General features: G+C 38.1%; 1 protein-coding gene across 3 annotated transcripts in view; it reads right to left on the bottom strand.

The window, feature by feature from the left end:
* Nucleotides 1-19258, bottom strand: part of FAM114A2 (family with sequence similarity 114 member A2) — a 34419-nt gene that overhangs the window by 12750 nt on the left and 2411 nt on the right. For 2 of the 3 annotated variants that reach the window (XM_014730556.3, XM_070232999.1), the window contains exons 2-9: nucleotides 17323-17567; nucleotides 16907-17006; nucleotides 16399-16491; nucleotides 9440-9531; nucleotides 8134-8268; nucleotides 7459-7617; nucleotides 6470-6593; nucleotides 858-937 (exon numbers count right to left, since the gene is read on the bottom strand). In XM_014730556.3, the coding sequence (XP_014586042.3) occupies nucleotides 858-937; nucleotides 6470-6593; nucleotides 7459-7617; nucleotides 8134-8268; nucleotides 9440-9531; nucleotides 16399-16491; nucleotides 16907-17006; nucleotides 17323-17553 (1014 nt within the window). In that variant the 5' untranslated portion in view covers nucleotides 17554-17567. Of the gene's footprint in view, nucleotides 1-857; nucleotides 938-6469; nucleotides 6594-7458; nucleotides 7618-8133; nucleotides 8269-9439; nucleotides 9532-16398; nucleotides 16492-16906; nucleotides 17007-17322; nucleotides 17568-18157; nucleotides 18212-19258 lie in introns of those variants that run through there. The other variant, XM_014730557.3, reaches the window with a different exon arrangement.

Genomic DNA, 19258 nt, shown 5'->3' with positions numbered 1-19258 from the left:
TTAGAGAACGCAGCATTTTCACTGGACATGGGAGAGTGAGATAACAAATCAAACATCATATTCTGTACCCTGGGATATGTGGGAGAAGGTGACTGTGGTGACGATACAATGACTATCAGCTCTCGAGGGCCAGGAAGTAATGTGCACCTGCTGCTAACTGGTCCTGAAATGTTTCTCGAGATTAAGAGAAGAGGATGAAGAGGCAGCAGACAGCCCAGGACCCAGTGAAGAGTGTCTCATGAGCTGGCACTGGCATATATGCTATGGGTACTGATCTAGAAAAAGACCGTCCCTATCCACTCTGAGCTTTGATTAAAGATCCTCCATGTTCTACGTGTGTGAAGAGAGCTCTAGCAGCACCACCAAAGACCAAGGCCTAGGCCATGGGACTCTCTCATTTCCACAGGCTAAACTGTCATTTCTGGGTCACTGGGCTCTGAGAAATGGTAACCTCCAGCTTCCTAAGGGCAAGGGCCACATCCCATCATCTCTGAATCACTCAGAGCCCTGAAAACAGTGAGATATCAATAGAGGCTGGCCAATTGGTATCACAAAAGCTGGTGAGCACTGTCAACTTTAACTGACCTCAACTGTGGTCTAATTTAAGCTTTCAGACAGGCAAAGCATTCCAAATAAAAACAGGTAAGGTGGGCAGATGTGTTGCAGGGGGCAGATGTGAATTCAGCATGCTAACATGCAAAAGTAAGAGGCAGGCAAAAGGTGCAGAATACAGAATATACCCTCAATCTTGGTGACACCCCTCTTGGTGACATGGAAAGAATCTACAATCTTACATTCTTTATCCACTAAATCCAAACAATTAAAAAAATGAAAATCACCAAGAAATAATAACTTACCCTGGCAAGTTTCTCTGGTTTGGAGGAGACATTCAGCTGGGAAAATAACTCTGTTATCTCTTTGGTAAAGTCTTCATCCCCTAAAAAAAACGAGTTCCATGTAAAACACTGCAGAAAGACTGGTGAGGATCATGAAGGGGAGAAGGGGGAGAAGGGAGAGGCGAGGAATGGTAGTAGTAATAACAGCAGCAGCAATTTATATGAGCATGGTGCCTAAGTGCTTACAGAATTCTTTTATGTATATTATATCGAGGAATTCTTTCAATGGGCTTATAAAAACAGTATCATTATCCCATTTCAGAGATGAAGAAACTAGGGCTTGAACAGGTTAATTTATTTCCCCAAGATCTCAGAGCAAATTAGGCCTTCCCACCCCTAGTCCAAATCCTGTGCTCTTTGTATTACATCCCAGAAGTATAAATGGAGAACTGGTGAAGGCAGAGTATTAAACAGATACTATGCATGTGCTTCCAAAAAAAGTGGAATTTAAGTTGGAACATAAAAAATCAGTACAAGTTAGGAGAACGGGAAGACTTTCAGGCAGAGAAAACAAGCACAAAGACCCAGAGGTAAAAAAAGGCTTGGCAAGAAGTTTCATATGGTTGGGAGTGTCCTAAAGTAAGAGGGAGAAGAGGGGTAGGAGGAAGCTAGCAAGGTAAGTAGAATCCAGGTAATAAAGAGCCTTATAAACCATGGTAAGGAATTCAAACTTTTTATTAAGGGAATGAGGTGCCACTGAATGATTTTAAACACAGACAGATATGTCCAATTTAAATTTCAGAAAGATCACTTTGGCCCCTGGGTAGGGGATGGATTAAAAGGGGAATAAGAAGTGGGGCGGGAGGCTGAGGCAATAATTCAGGATCCAGGTAAGAAATAACTGTGGATAAGAAGAAAAGAAGAGAAAAAGGGATTCCAGAATGTTGGAAGGATGGTAAAGAAGCTGTTGGAATGGTAAGAGATGATGGGGAAACACAGAATACATATCTATACTTGAGAAATAGACAAACAGGTGGATCAAGATCAAAAAACAACCAACACATCCAAACAAATGGCAGGAAATGCTCTCTTTTCCTCTCCACTCATCTAAATCCTATCCAATCTCCCCTTTGAAGACCAGCCAAGGCTTCTCTACAGCATAGAATGCAGAGAGAACTCTTGTCCACAGAAATCTTTTAGTGCTTATGAGCTATACGAGTATTTCTTAGTCACCACTTCATGGTTTACCAGGGCAAATTATTACTCCTTCATACCTGCTTTCTCTCTGAAATCCTTAGGGAAAAAACTCTATCTTGGTACTCCTCTCTCCATCTGCTATCCTTTTGTCCTTCTGTCTTCACATTCAAGGCAGAGAATTCAAATGGTTTAGTGATCCCAGGTATAATATGGGTTTGGAAAAGCTTATCTCACTAAATGATACAACTGAGACCTATAAAACCTGACTCTTAGGCAGGCATTTTGTTTTCCAAGCTAAGCTTTAAATTATTTGGGTGGAAAGGATGAATCTGAATCCATACTGGGATGCATACACCCCAAGGGGTTCAGAAAATAATCCAGTAGAATGCAGGGGAAAAAATGAAACTTTTATATATAGACACCTATCTCATTCTTTAAAAAATTCCACTTTAGGGTATACTTTAGAATGTAAATATTATTATAGTAGTACATTTGTAAAGTCTATAAACATCCAAATATACATGTGGTAGGTCTAAGTGCTCAAAAAACTTTTACTGCTAAGAGTTGATCAAAAATGTTAGAGATCCCTGTCATGTACTCCCCACAGACCTGAGTATAGAAAGTAGTTGTTGCATTAAAATAAAAGCATGTAAGAATGGAAAGGAGGCAGGGCTAGTGCTATGGGGAAACTTAAGAGAGAGGCTGGCATCTCCCCTGGCAGGAAATCTCCTTCCGAAGTGAAGGTATCAGGTGCTCAAGATAGAGGGGCAAGGGTTAAAGATGCTGATAGAAAATGAAGATGACTAACATCACCAGAACCAGGTTCTGTGGATTTCCCTCCCCTCTGCTACCAGCACTTTTTTAAACAACTTCATTGAGGTATAATTAAATACCAATGCCAGTGTTACATTCTCAACCAAAATCACTGGGGAGAGCTGTTGGGAAGGGCGGCATGCACCACTCCAGTGCTATTTTTGCAGAGTCCTGATCTCTGGCAAACAGGTAGGGGAGAAAAATATCATAGACATAAATCCATCTGTTTAGAAAATCCCTCGAGTCCTCTGAACGGTATTTAAAGACCAGGATTTCTGATTACTATGCAAAGCCAGATGTTGACTAAATTGAACAAATACTGTTAATGGCACTATGTACAAATAACTTAAATTAAGTTTATAAATAACTGGGGATTGTCACACCAGGGCTTGGTTAGGAAGAATGGAGCAACCTAAGCAAATCAAAATTAATTTATGAGTTTCCTGCTAAGTGAGACTTTTAAAAGGCAGACCTTTACCCACTTACATCATCCTAATAATGAAAATAATAGCCACCATTTATTGAGTGCTTACTATGTGTCACACAATAAGTATAATACTTCATTTAGTCCTTATAACAACCTGAGAGGAATTAGCATCCTCTTCTTACAGTTGAGGAAACAGCTCAGTGTGAAGTAACTTCCCAAGATCACATGGCTTAGTAAACAGCTGATCTTGATTTTGAACCTAGGTCTAACTCCAAAACCCATCCTTTCATCCACCATGCTATACTGCCTTCTCAATACCTCAAGACAGCTTTAAGAACTTATATTCAAGAACCAATTCACAACAGGACTCTTTATATAGAGTAAGATGTCATTTGGCAAGATGTTCTATAACCAGCCAGTTTGACTTCCTAGAACACAGGGCAAAACACAAATGGAAACTAAAAAGAAAAAGTCCCTCTCAGTACAGAATCTATACATTCAACTTGATGTCCTTCTCTCATAAGAAAGACCCTAAGACTCTTACTCAGACAGTGCTCTGCATTTAATACACTAGTCTTGAATAAGACTAATTATCTGGGTTTCCACCAAAGCAGATAAGAAATAGAAAATGAGATCTGGGGAAGCCAGAAGCAAGCTCAATGATAGTGAAGAGAACTAAAAAACAGGCAGATAAATGTTCAGAAGGAAATAAAGATGCACAATTCTAAAAAGCAATGAGAGACATTGCTAAAAGTACACTGGTTTAGGATAACTTAACCTAACAGTTCTCAAACATTTTGGTCTCAGGACCCCTTTACACTCTTGGAAGGTTTTGAGAACCCGAGAGTCTTTTTCAGTGTTAGCTACATATCTATCAACATTTTTCATATTAAAAATTAAAAGTGAAATGTTTGAAGTATTTATTATTAAAAATAACAATAAACCGGGGCTGGCCCCGTGGCCGAGTGGTTAAGTTCGCGCACTCCGCTGCAGGCGGCCCAGTGTTTCGTTAGTTCGAATCCTGGGCGCGGACATGGCACTGCTCATCAGACCACGCTGAGGCAGCGTGCCACATGCCACAACTAGAAGAACCCACAACGAAGAATACACAACTATGTACCGGGGGGCTTTGGGGAGAAAAAGGAAAAAATAAAAATATTTAAAAAAAAAAATAAATAACAATAAACCCACTACTTGTTAACATAAATAACATACTTTTTTTAAAAAGCTATATTTATTATAATACAAGTATATTTCAAAAAAGAAAAATGTTAGTGAGATGAGTGCCACTGTTTTATATCTTTGCAAATCTCTTTAACATCTAGCTTAAAGACAGCTGGAATCTTTTACCTGTTTTTACATTCACATTGTTGTGATATGTTGCTTTGTTTAAGTACATGAAGAAATTCCAAGCTCATAAAAATATGTAGCTGGAAAAGGGAAAAGTACTTTAAAAGCCTTTTCAGATAATTGTGGATATTCTTTCATAGTACACCAAAACTCAACAAATGGTTATTTCTTAAAGATTAGTTGCAACATGGAACCTGAAAACACATCATGAAATTTTGAACTCAGTTACATTAAATTAAAATACGTTAGTCTATCTTTTGCCCAGGCATGATTTTGTAATGTCATGCATTAGTTATTCGAAAAATACTGGTTCTCTGAGTTATGCAGATCTTCCAAATGCTGACACATTTCACTATAAAATATCCCAAAAAGATGAAATTTGTTAGTATCACCACCAATTTCACCAGAAAAATCTGTAAGCACTGGGAAGCTGTCAAGCACAGTAGCAAATACAACTTTTGCAAAATTCTAACTTTTGCTTAGTTTGAATTTTATTAGTATGAATACTATCAGTTGCTCTCCTTGAAGTGAAAGCTCACTTAATTCTTTTTCAAGAAAATATTACCAAATATCCTATTCTGAATAGACTGTGTGATTGGAATCTCTTAAAATAAAAAAGGTTCAATGAAAAAAACAGGTAGTTCAGCTTACAACTCTAACAATACAAGTGCTTTTCCTTGAGACAACTTCAGTATGCATCACACAGAATATGAAAAGAAGTATACTCAAGGGTCAAGATTTAATAAAATTAATAACTGTTACTGCTTTGTTAGGACAAGGCTAAACAAAATTGGCATTTTATTTATATATTTATTTTTACTGTGAGTGCATGGCAGTGAAAATACAATATTAATACAGTTTGGTGCCACTGTCTTGATTCATGCTAAGGCACCAGTAATTTAACCCACCACTGCTTTTGCACTATTAGTGCAAATGTCAAAAAATAAATAAAATTTTTAAAAAGCAAATTACATCTTGGTATTATTATGCAAAGAGTTTTGACTCATGAACTCCCTAAAGAGGTCTTAGAGACCCAAAGATCTGCAGACCACACTTTTCAAACCACTGATTTAATCTATCACATAGATGACAGACCCTATATGTCTTGACGGTTTCTGAGGAAATTTTTCTATTCACTTTTAATGTTTATAACTTTTTGCTTCATCAGAAAAGGCAAAACTGTAATCATTAGATTCTACTAAAAAAAAAAAAGCCAGTTAGCTTGCAATATATATTAGAAATTTACAGGTAAAATGTTAAATAAAACAACTTTTAAAGCTTAAAATTCAATTGCCCAGAAATTATGCTTTATGTAAACCACCTCATTTCCTGATTGCTTTGCAAAAATTAGTAGCTACTACACTTACATTTTCTGAGGGATGTAGATATTAAAATATGGCATAAGAAAATTTTAAAAATGAAAAACACTAACTATCACCCACATTTTGGATAACTGCCACCCTGCAAGCCTCAAGTCAAGAGGAGGTCAGGGGTCACAGGAGTCAGAGAGGCATGGGAGCAGTATCCAGGGATATAAAAGCTCATAGGATGACCAGCCAGACTGAGGCAGGAATTGACAAAGGCAGCTCTCTAACTGAAAAAGCAGGCAGAGATGTGAATTGCAAGATTAGACTTGGAGAAGCCACAAAGAGTTGGAGGGAAGAGGGGCTGGAGAAGAAGACATGCACATGGTGAAAGACTGCAGAGAATTCTGCATAAAAATTCTCAACAAAAAATGTAAAATCAGGCTAGGGTAACTGGAGAGAAAATAATTCATCTGAAGAGCAAGGCACGACGTACAAACACACTACATCCTCTCCTCTCAGATACTAGATTTCCATATTACCTTTTTTCTCTTCTTCCTCTTCCTCACAGAATTCTGCTAGGGAAAATGCTTCTTTGAGTTGCTCCAATTCTTGTTTTAGAGTTTCTAATTCTTCTCCACTTAGAGAATTAAGGATAGATTTCACCTGAATGGATATAAAGAAAAAGAAAAACATTCTCAAATGGAGAAGAGGCTATAGATCAAATCAAAATCAAAATTATGAGCTCACTAGCCAACACAAGCTATTCCTTAACAACTAACACAAGAGGCTGGTCATTACAGAAAGGTGGGGAGAATTTGTACTTCCAAAAATAATACAAGCCAGAAATGTCTGGAAATTATTAGTGCTTAACAACACCTTAGAAATTAGGGGAAAATGAAATAGTCTTGAATCAATTAAGAGCTAACAGAGGGGCCACCTGGTGGTGCAGTGGTTAAGTTCACATGTTCCGCTTCAGTGGCCCAGGGTTTGCTGGTTCGGATCCCGGGTGCGGACATGGCTCCGCTCCTCATGCCATCCTGTGGCAGGTGTCCCACATATAAAGTAGCGGAAGATGGGCACGGATGTTAGCTCACGGCCAGTCTTCCTTAGCAAAAAAGAGGAGGATTGGCAGCAGATGCTAGCTCAGGGCTGATCGTCCCACAAAAAATAATTAATTAATTAATTAATTTTAAAAAAAACTAACAAATAACTGTATCCAAATTGGCAGCTTAAGCCAAAGACACTGGAGGCAAAAAAAGACAAGGTGAAGGAAAAATAACAGATGAGCCATTAAGACCTCTGTCAATCTGTCTTTTTTGTTTACTTAGGGAAATAACACTTGACTCACTCCATTTCTAGCAATCAGTTCAACATTAGTTTTTTGTTCATTTTGGTGTACTATTTTTGAACAGTCTCAAGTCTCCATCTGAAATACATGTCATCTTCCAACTGTACAAAAAGAAACGAAACTACACAGCATTCCTATGCTTGGAGACTATTCCAACCGAAATTTCTGCTTTGGAATTACCTTTATTTCACTTTCTCGGGAAAGCATCTCCAGAGCTTCTAGATGTGAAAGGCCTTGAAATTCATCAAAGAGTAGCCCATAATGAGTTTTCTTGTCCGTTTCCATGGTAACCTCATTGGAGGTCCATAGCTCTTCTTTCTCCTTCGCCTCTCTTAAAACCTGAAATAGAGACGGAGACATTACACTGCAGCAAGTAATGAGAGCTCAAGAGTCAGTTTTGAGGTGAGGAAGCAAAGCTGAGAAGGGTAAGAGTAGAGAGCACTGCCCTGTCATTCCTGGCATTGCGATTCAAATCTGATAGGCTCAGAGGCTGCCGGGAGCAGGGTGGGGAGGACAATCACACATAATATGATCCTAGACAGGGTAAACAACACCCAAGGAAGCAAGTCTTTCTCCAAAAGCAGTTTAAACATTACTCTAATAAACAATTCTGGAAGGGCTTGGCATCTTGTACTGCACTGACAAGAGGCTTCTGCAGAAAGGAAAGAGGAGGAAAAAAAGAACTGGGACGTTTTCTAAACTTTAGAGCTCTCACTGCCCACCCTCAAAAAGGCCTTAATAAATAAATTATTGAAAATTCTTCAAAAGGAAATACTAACATAGTCTCAAGTTACCATAGACAAAAGTACAGATCAAAACAGAAACAGGAAGTAAACAGGTAAAAACAAACAGTACCTGAGACAGTGTAGAACTCCGGTTCATCAGACCCTTAGTTCTTTTAAATCCAGGATCCCCTTCTGCTATTACATCCATTGTCTTTTTCCCAATGAATTCTAAGGCATCCAAACCTCCACTGATAACACTCTTTCCCTAAGAAACACATGCAACCTTATTACAGTTATATTGGAAAAAGACACCTACATGTTTTGAATATATAAAGTAGTGGCTAACCATATGAAGCACTGGCAAGAATGTGGAGCAAGGGAAACAATCATACACGGCTCGTGGGAATGTAAACAGGTATAACCACTTTGGAAAACTGTTTGCATCTACTACAGCTGAACATATGAAGACTCTATGACCCAGCAACTCTACACCCAGTCACACACTCAACAGAAATGTGTACAGAGCTTCATCAAAAGACACATACAAGAAGGCTCATAGTAGCACTATTTGTAAAAGCTAAAAACTGGAAATTACCCCAATACTCATCAACTGTGGAGTGAATAAATACGACACAGTCACACAATGGAATACAGTAAAGAAACTGGAATACAGTACGCAAACTACACTGTGGATAAATCATGCAACCATAATGTTGAGTGAAAGAAGCCAGAAACAAAAGAGTACATACAGTATGATTTCATTTACATAAAGTCTAAAAGTAGGCAAAATTAATCTATGATGGTAGAAGTCAAGACTGTGGTTATCTTGGTGGGCAAGAGAGGGAGGCACAGATAACTGGGAGAGGGCACAGGGGAGACATCTGATGTACCATAATCTTGTTTCCTAGTCTGAATGTGTTCACTGTGAAAATTCAAACTGTGAACACTTGCGATTTCACTTTTCTGTATATATGTTATACTTCAGTAACAAGTTAAAAAGTACTAGCTGTCTATCCTCATGTAGGAAAGATATTAAGCTTCCTATATAATCTTTTTAAAAATGTTTCTAATCATCTATAGTTTTACAAGTATCTATCATAAGATCACATTTGCCCTGTGCCTAAAAGATACAATTATGAGAAAAATATTTTTGTAAAGCACAGAAGTTTTCTAGGGCCACCAAACTAAATCTTCCTAGCCTGTAAAATATTACATACACTGCCTCTCTGTTACTCCTCATTTCCTACTCCCTCCTCTACTTCTTTAAAGTCAAATGGCTCTCCCTCCACCCCAAGATCAAAGTGAGTGATCTTCAGTGATTTGGACTCCCATAAAAGCAATCAGTCCCCATGGCTTTTCAAGGAAAAGAGTGAGAAAGAGACAAAAATCCATTATAATCATGGAAGGGAGCAGGTGACCTTGCACTTTTTACTCACTGTGCTCTGAACAGCAGTAGAGATGGTTGAGAATACACCAAAGGGCCCAGTCATTGGGGAGGAGGTTTCATTCTCTTTGGCATGTGTCTCTCCTACAGGAGGGAGAGTATGTGCAAATATGAAGGGACGGTCCATAAATAGTTTTGCTTTATTAGCAGCTATGTGAGTTTCTAAAAATTAGACCCTACTTCCCACACACAAGGCCTTAGCCCTTTTTGTCTTATTTTAAACTATCTGCCTAATTTAAAACGAAAGCTAAGATAGATAGCTTTGTTTCCATTTTCAATTCACTTCAAAAATAAAATCCAGTCTTTTAAACTACTATTATATATAACAACAGATATATACTGTATGATTACATTTATATGATCTTCTAAACAAAGTAGAACTATAGAGTCAGAAAACAGATCAGTGGTTGCCAAGAGCTGAGAGCAGGTGGTGGGAAGTGACCACAAAAGGGCACAAGGGTACTTTTTTGGGGTAATGAAAATATTCTTATATCTTGATTGTCTACACAGTTAAAGGAAATATACTCCATCTGTTATCATCATAATAGACTGTGATTATAGAGTGTAAAAAGGACTGTATGTTTATCAAAGCAGGTAAAACTGTATACCTAAAAAGAGTAAACTTTAGTGTATATAAATAACTCAACAAACCTGACTTTTTAAAATCCAGTCTATTTTAAATTTTATCCTAGAAAATTATGTTTATTCACAGGAATCAGACATGCATTACAAAGATGGGTAAATTTCATGAAGAAAAAAATCTGTTCCACTTTACTACCTTTGAAATCTCATAGGAGATCAATAATCTAACTATTATAGGGAAGACTTTCACTTCCAGCTATGGTGGATTAACTGGTATCAGACTTGCCCTTTTACCATAGCACCTAGAAAACTGGACAAAATACAAGAAACAATTTTCTTCAGATATTGGACAACAAACAGTACAGGACTATGGTCCAGGATAAAAGAGAAACAAATGAAGGAAACCCTAATTGGTTTGGCTTTCCAGACCACATCACAGAGAGGAGAAACCCAAACAGAACATGGCAGTCTCACTGAGTGGAAGAGACAGAGACTAGAGTCCAGGAAGGTTGAAGGACCTGGAATTTGCAGGTCAAAGTACTGGAGAGGAGGGAACTATGTAGGTAAAGAGTTCCAGGAGTCTACATAGGAAAGCCCTTGAGTCTCTGGCTGAACACAAAGCTGGTCATGCTTCGGGAGAATTCACAATCGAGAGACTTATGGGCAAAGAACTACCATGGAGCGGTAAACTAAATAATGCCAAAGTTCCTGCTAGGCTGAGAGACATTTGACTTCCAACCAATCTAATAGAGAGACCTAGTTAAATACCTGGGAATTAGGCAGAGCTTCCAGAAGAGTCAGAGGTCTAAACTAGCACTTCAGAGTAAAGCCTACTTTAGATTCACCCTAAAAAAGCTTAAAAACAGGCCTTAAAAGGATCAATCTAAGCTACAAATACTATCTTAACTGCCTGCCAAACAAAGCTCATGCCTTTTAAAATAAGACAACAAAATCCACTCAACAACATAAGATTCCTAATGTCCAGCGTCCAATCAAAGAAACGAAAAATGTGATTTACAACCCAGAAAAATTGGTCAATAGAAACAGACTCAAATGACAAGAGATGATAGAACTGACAGACATGGACACTAAAATATTTACATAAAGAGGTGAGAAATGGAAGGTATAAAAAAGAAACAACGGAATTTCTAGAATTAAAAAATTTTGTATCTAAAATTTAAAGTCATTGGATGGACTTAACAGCATTAGGCAAAGCAGAAGAAAAGATAAGTGAATCTGAAGACACAACAATAAAAACTATTCAAATTGAAGCACAGAGAAAAATGGCTTAAAAAAATGAACTAAACCTCAGTGACTGTGGGACAATAACCAACTATCTAAGACACATGTAACCAGAATACCAGGAGAAAAAAGCGGAGGGCAGAAAAATTACATGAAGAAAGAATAGCTGAACATTTTCCAAATTTGATTAAATCTCGAATCCACAAAGTCCAATGAATCTCCAGCAGAATAAACACAAAGAAAACTACATCATAACCAAAACTGCTGACGGGCAGCGATAATGAGAAGCTGTAAAAGCAGCCAGGGAAAAAAAACATTATATACAGAGGAAACAATGACAAGAACCTAACTAACTTCCCAAGAGAAAGAATGAAAGCCAAACACAATAGAACGACACTTTTAAAGTGATTAAAAGGAGTAGTAAATTGTCATCCTAGAAATCTATATCAAAGAAAACATCCTCAAAAATGAAAATAAGGGGCTGGCCCCGTGGCCGAGTGGTTAAGTTCGCGCGCTCCGCTGCAGGCGGCCCAGTGTTTCGTTAGTTCGAATCCTGGGCGTGGACATGGCACTGCTCATCAAGCCACGCTGAGACAGCGTCCCACATGCCACAACTAGAAGGACCCACAACGAAGAATATACAACTATGTACCGGGGGGGGCTTTGGGGAGAAAAAGGAAAAAATAAAATCTTTAAAAAAAAAAAAAATGAAAATAAAAACATTTTCTTCTTTTTTTTTTTTTAAAAAAAGATTTTATTTTTCCTTTTTCTCCCCTGGTACATAGTTATATATATTTTAGTTGCAGGTCCTTCTAGTTGTGGCATATGGGACGCCCCCTCAAAGGGGCCTGACGAGTGGTGCCATGTTGGCCCCCAGGATCCGAACCAGCGAAAGTGTGGGCCGCTGCAGCAGAGTGCATGAACTTAACCATTTGGCCACAGGGCCGGGCCCAAAACATTTTCAAACAAACAAACTCTGAGAGAATTCACTGTCAGCAGACCTGCACTAACAAGAAGTATTAAAGAAAATTCTTAAAGCTGAAGGAAAATGTTATCAGCTGAAAACTTGGATCTATACAAAAGAATGGTGAACATCAGAAATGGTAATTACGAGGCCAGCCTTAGTAGCCCAGTGGTTAAGTGTGGTGCCCTCTGCTTCAGCAGCCCAGGTTCAGTTCCTGGGGGCGGATCTACACCACTCGTTTGTGAGTGGCCATACTGTGGTGGCAGCTCACGTACAAAAAGAAGATTGGCAGCAGACGTTAGCTCAGGGTAAATCTTCCCCAGGAAAAAAAAGAAATGTTAATTATGTGGATAAATATAAAAGACTCTCACCCCTACTTTTTAACATTCATGGAGTAGAAATGAGAGAAAAGTCTTCCCTTTTCTTGCTTCAAAGAATGCTGTTTACAGCCAGGCCTGATGGCCTACTGGTTAAAGTTTGGTGCTGACTATTTTGGCAGCCAGGTGCACTTCCCAGCTGTGGAACCACACCACCTGTCTGTCAGCTGCCACGCTGTGGCAGAGGCTCCCATATAAGAACCAGAATGACTTACAACTAAGCTATACAACCATGCACTAGGGCTTAACAGTAATCTGGCAAACTGTATCCAAATTTCATCTGTGAGTACCCTATAACTCAGCAATTACATGTCTAGGGTTTCCTATTAAGAAATACTTGCACAGACACAAGTATAAGAATGTTAAGTGTAGCGTTGCTCATGATGCTTTTTTTTTTTTTGGAGGGAGATTAGCCCTGAGCTAACTACTGCCAATCCTCCTCTTTTTACTGAGGAAGACTGGCCCTGAGCCAACATCCATGCCCACCTTCCTCTCTTTTATACGTGGGATGCCTACCACAGCATGGCTTTTGCCAAGCGGTGCCATGTCTGCACCCGGGATCTGAACCAGTGAACCCCAGGCCGCCAAGAAGTGGAACATGCGAACTTAACCGCTGCGCCACTGGGCCGGCCCCAATGATGCTTTTTAAAAAGTGACTAATTCTATATTTAAAATACACCTACATAAATGAAATTCCCTATAGCCATTAAAAATGATGATGTAGGCATGTTACTGACATAGAATGTGAAACGTTTTAAACAAAGGAAAGTTATAAAAAAATACAAAGTATGATTAGTTTTCTAAATATCTATGTTCATATGCACAAAAACATCTGGAATGATATATGCCAAAATGTTATTTCTGGATGGAATTAGAAGATTTTTCACTTGTTTATAGCTTTCTATTTTTTGACTAATTTTTCTTATAATTAGCATTATTATTTTCAAAATCAGAAGAAAAGAAAAAGCGATTTTTGCTCTGAAAAACAAAAATTTCTGACACGTAACCCACTTTTCAGGCTTATCTTTCCCTCCACCCCTACACAAATCCTGGGCTTCTCTGTTCCCCAAACACCATCATACCCTTTTGCTGTTTTTTATTCATGCTGTTTTTCTCCCTTAACCTCAAAATCCCTGTGCCAGCTTCTGCATCTGTCAAAACCATATCCATTCTCTAGATCTAACTCAAATATCTTCCTTCATGAAAACATGAATTGCTCAAAGTTCTCACAGCCCTTTGCGTGAAGCTCAACCACACATTTGACTTCACCTGATTTGTGCTCTCGTTAGTTCTTCCAATGATGGGTTCATCCATTAGATCCAAAATAGAGGAAAGGTTCTATGTCTAACCCATTTCCAATTTCTCGCAACATCAAGCACTGGGTTTTGCCCATGACACACACTCTTTCCTCTCACCTTATTTTTCTTCATTTCACTTTATCATTGAGATAGACTTTAGGGGTTTGTTTACAGATCTCTCTCCATCACTTAGAATAGTGCCTGGTATTGAGAAGGCACTCAATAAATTTTTGTTGAATGAATTAAGCTGTTGGATTGAGTTTAGAAAAATAATCTTACTACAATATCTTTGATATCTGAAGCCACAGACAATGCTTAACTACACGAAAAAGGAAATGAGTATTTGATGCAAACATAAGCATAAAACATGCTGTATTCCTCAATCTACTAATGCATTCATTTGGCATTTCTCCCCAATTTTACAAAGGATAAAGGACCATGGGATTTATAAGCATAAAAGAACAAAAGTACAGCACTTGAAGGGTAAACCTTCAACAAATACTTCTGTGTAGTATCAGTCTGAATCTTAGTCCATTTATTTATTCTTATTCCCTCTATTACCGGTCTTTCCTGTCATTATCAAGCATATTCAAACACAGTCTTTGGATCAAACACTCCACCCCTGCCCCATCCCTAGAAGATAATGGAACAATTTCCATTGGTGGCCTCTGCTGACCCCAAAGTTCTGAAAAGACATATCCAACTATAACATCCTTGGCAGAGGAATTAACTTCCCTCCTTAGGAACTTTAAAAGATGGAAGGAGTTTATTATCATAAGGCTTTCCATTCTAATTTTGGAAAGTTCTCTTTATTAACTCTTATAACCCTTTAAAAACTCTTTATTAAACCAACATCTAAGTCCACACAACTTTCAGAGTGGTACTAGTTCTCTTCTCATGAGCCACAAAGAATAAACCTAAGCCCTGTTCTCCATGGTAGTCTTCAGAGATATGAAAAGAACCAACATACTCTCCCAATCTTCCTTCCCCAGATGTCCAGATTCAAAATTGATGATGCCTTCAACTTTCTCTCATAAGACATTAATTCTAGATATTTCACTATCTAGCTCACTCTTTCCAGGATTCACTCCAGTTTTTCAATGACTTTAAAACATGGCTTGTGTGGTAGATGTCTTTTAGGTCTTGTGGAAGACACTGCTGTTTACCTATCCAAGGCCACTTCTAATCCCCTTTTCCCTGCCTGCTAAGCCCACCTTCTGATACGAAGGTTTATGATAATGCCTAACCCACTCTCCCACTATCTCTTGCTGCCACAGTATTAATATAAGATCTTGTTCTAGCCAATGGAATTTGAGAAATATGTTGGTGCTGTTGGGGAAAATTTCCCTCTCTTTAGAGGGAGAGGGATACATGAGGAGAAATGACACTTCACATCCATTTAATTCCTGACTTTGAGCACAGCAGTATGAGAACACTATATTTGGAGCTGTGGTACTATGTGGCAACCACAAAGAGACAACAAAAAAAACTCGAGAAGCCAAGGCAGCACTCAGATCTCAATGAGCCATTAAACTAACTCTAGAACAGCCTACTTTTGGAGTTCTCGTAAATGAGAAAAATAAACTCACTTTTAATCACATATTCTGTTACTGGCAGCCAAAGCAGTCTGGTGCAGCTATCACTAAGAACAGTGCCCCCAACTCCTACACATATTCCTTTGCAGTCATGTTTGCATAATGTGATGTTGTCTCCCGGCCATAGCTGACCCATTGACATGTGACCCAAGTTTAGGCTGATCCAATTCTCTCTCCTCGCAATTTAGAAGTGGAAATAACTGATGCCAGTTAAGTCTCTGATGGGCTTATAACAGGACTCAATATAAAGCTGGAGCAGGGAATGATACACAGAGAAAGTCAGTGTGCTTCAAGAAAAATGATACAGATGAGCAAAAAGAATAAGAGTAGGAAACAACAAATGCCCTTAGAGATGGAGAAAGCAAACTCAGGCCCAGAAAAGCTTTCTATTTTCTGGTCCCAAGCCCTCTTGATGCCTGGTTATAACTCTGCCCTTTATGACTTTAAGTGATCAGGTGAGCCTCCAGAATTAAACTTCACCTTCATAAAAATCCAAACACAAAAAAATACACCCCCCCAAAACTAACAGATTAAAAATTTTTTCATGCCATGATAGATTCAAATTCAGTTAACTCTCATTGGGTTCTCATTCAATTATGCCAAACACACTGTTACACAATTTTTACATTCTACATTCACGGCCTTATTTATTTAATGCTTATAACAGTCCTTTAGAATATAAAATACCATCCCATTTCACAGATGAGGACAGCGAAGTGAAGAGACATGTGACTGATTAAAGGACACTGCCCTCTGTCAAAGATTCCAAATTCCCTTTCTCACAAGTCCCATGATGTCTTGCATATCAGACACTCAATAAATAGCTACTAAAAAAAAGCTCAACTGTTCCATTTCAATCCATAATTCTAGGTTTTAATGTTTAATATACTGACCTGTTGCATATTGGACTTCAGTAGAAATTTCACTGGGACTAGGGATTCCAAGGGAAGTCTCTGCCTTCTCAATGACATTGGAAATACCTTGTCCTAATGAGAAAAATGGTAACATTTTTATATTTGAATATTATTTGCTATTAGTCACCAAAACTGAAGAAACAAACCAAAAAGCAAACCCATAGATTTTTAAAATCATTATGACCACAACACATATTATTTTGACCATACACAACTCATCTTTGGGAGTGTATACGTACCAAAAAGAGAAAAAAAATCTTATTATCACCAAAAAACAATTTCACATTAACAATTCCTAGACAGCAACCTTCTAATGAGGACCTGCTGCTAACCCAGCGACAGCGCAGGTCAGCCAGCACTGCTGACGCACGCTCACACTGCAAAGTCTCTGAGTACATACGGAAGAGGAGTTATTAACAAAGTCATGTTTAACATAGATCTGTAGCAAAATACACACAAACATTAATAAAATAACTGATGACCTTACCTACTGTAGCTACTGTAGCTGAGGCTGAGGAGAGTAAGGACTTGCCCCAGCTGCCCCAATAGCCCCATCCGCTCTGGGGCACATCTTTAGAAACTGTCTCCTATTTTTCCCAGTTGGCAGAAAAACAAAAGGCAAAGGAAAATGGAAAAATTAGAGGAAAATAAGTGTATAACAAGGTATCTAATTATTAGCAAAAAGTATAGGTAACAAATACATATTATTTGGCTAAAGAAATGCATTGCTTGACCAACAGATGTAAGTTACCCACATTTAAGCACCACACAGCAAAGGCAACTACTTATAAAGGCATTTATAGAACTAAGAAAAGAAATAGGTACAATCCTAAATTGGTATTGATTCTAAATTCCTTTTAACCCTAACATTTTTTAATCTCAATGTTTCAATAGATACTCTACTTTGCCTGCAGCCTGTGATGCCTGAACAGGGAGAACTTCCGAAGTCTCAAGGTCACTGGAAGGTTTGGACTCTGGTCTTTTCCGAGTGGAAGCTACAGGTTCTGATTTACTCTCTGGTTTGGCACTTTGGTCAACAGACTCAGGATTCTTGGCTGGCTCACAGTTCCCATCTTCAAGGATGGAGGTTGCTTCAGTTAACACTGGAGTCTCAATATCATCTTCATCCGACATGATTAGATCATCACCTGGTAAAATAAAAGCCCAAGAAAAAATTTAATTATATAGGCTTTTTTGGTATAAGTTCTTTGCTTAAACTTTTTATTTTGAGATTATAGATTCACATGCAGGTATAAGAAATAATAGAAAGAGATCCTATATACCCTTCACCCAGCTTCCCCCAGTGGTAACAATTTGTATAACTATAGTTTAATATCACAACTAGGAAACTGTAGGAACAATCCACTGACCTTATTGAGATTTCACCAGTTTTACATGTACTCGTGTGTATTTAGCTCTACGAAACTTTATCACATGTATATATTCATGCGACCATCACCACACACAGGATACAGAACAGTTCAATCACAAGGATCCTTAGCGTTATTCTTTTTTAGCCAAGTCCCACCCTCCTTCCAGCCCACAGCAACCACTGATCTGTTCTCCATCTCTGTAACGTTGTCGTTTCAAGATGTTATATAAACGGAATCATACAGTATGTAACCTTTTGAGATCAACTTTTTTACTCAGCATAAGTCCCACAAGATCCATACAAGTTGTGTACATCAGTAGTTTCTTTCTTTCTATTGCTGAATAGTATTCCTTGGTACAGACATACCTCAGTTTGCTTAACCATTTGGGTGTTGAAGGATATCTGGGCTGTGTCCAGTTTGGAGCTATTATGAATAAAACAGCTATGAACATTCATGTACAGTTTTTGTGGGAACATAAGCTTTCATTCCTCTAGAATAAATGACCAAGACTGCAATCGCTGGGTCATATGTTAAGTACTTGTTTAGTTTTATAGGACTGTCATACCCCTTCCCAGAGTAGCTGTACCACTTTACATTACTACCAGTAACATATGAGTGATCAAGTTTCTCTGCATTCTCTCCATCATTAGGTCGTGTTATTATTTTTTATCTGAGCCATTCTGATAGGTATGTAATGATAATCTCACTGTGGCTTAAAGTTGCACTTCTCTAATGGCTAATAATATAGAACATCTTTTCATGTGCTCATTTGTCATTTGTATATCCTCTTCAGTGAAATATCTATTTATGTCTTTTGCTCACTTTCTAATTGGATTTTTTTTTACTGTTGAGTTTTGAGAGCTCTTTATGTATTCGAGATTCAAGTCCTTTGTCAGATATGGGGTTTGCAAATGTTTTATCCTAGTCTGCAGCTTATCTTTTCATGCTCTTCATAGGGTCTTTCACAGAGCAAAAGGTTTTAATTTCAATGAAGTCCAATTTATCAATTTTTCCTTTTATTGACTGTTATTAATCATTCCTACCTCAATTTCTCAGGGAGAAGATTATGAAATTTGAGCCATCAGATAGGATTTACATTAGAGCAGCTTTTGAATAGTAACGTGAACCAATTTAATTCCTTCCAGAAGTACAGCTCTCTGGCAATTAAAGCCAAGATACTACTGGTTTTTTTCTTTTTTTACAAAAAGCAGATGCTGGTTTCCAGGATAATCAAATATTACTAAAGGAAAAATAAACATATCTCACACATACACACATACACACACACCAAGACCTTAGGTATGTCTAACCATATAGACATATTGATAAGTACGAAGTGCAGAATCAGATCCAATCCATGTTATCAAAACATTTCTAATGTACTAGGAAAGACGGACATGTTAACAACTAAGGCAGCTTGGAAGCAGCACTATAATTGAGGTATACACAAAATGCCAAAAGAACAG

This window comes from Equus caballus, chromosome 14 (assembly GCF_041296265.1).
Source record: "Equus caballus isolate H_3958 breed thoroughbred chromosome 14, TB-T2T, whole genome shotgun sequence".
In the NCBI taxonomy this organism is placed as follows: domain Eukaryota; kingdom Metazoa; phylum Chordata; class Mammalia; order Perissodactyla; family Equidae; genus Equus; species Equus caballus.
The sequence above is the reverse complement of the archived record's forward strand: the minus strand, read 5'-3'. Positions and strand labels throughout refer to the sequence as shown.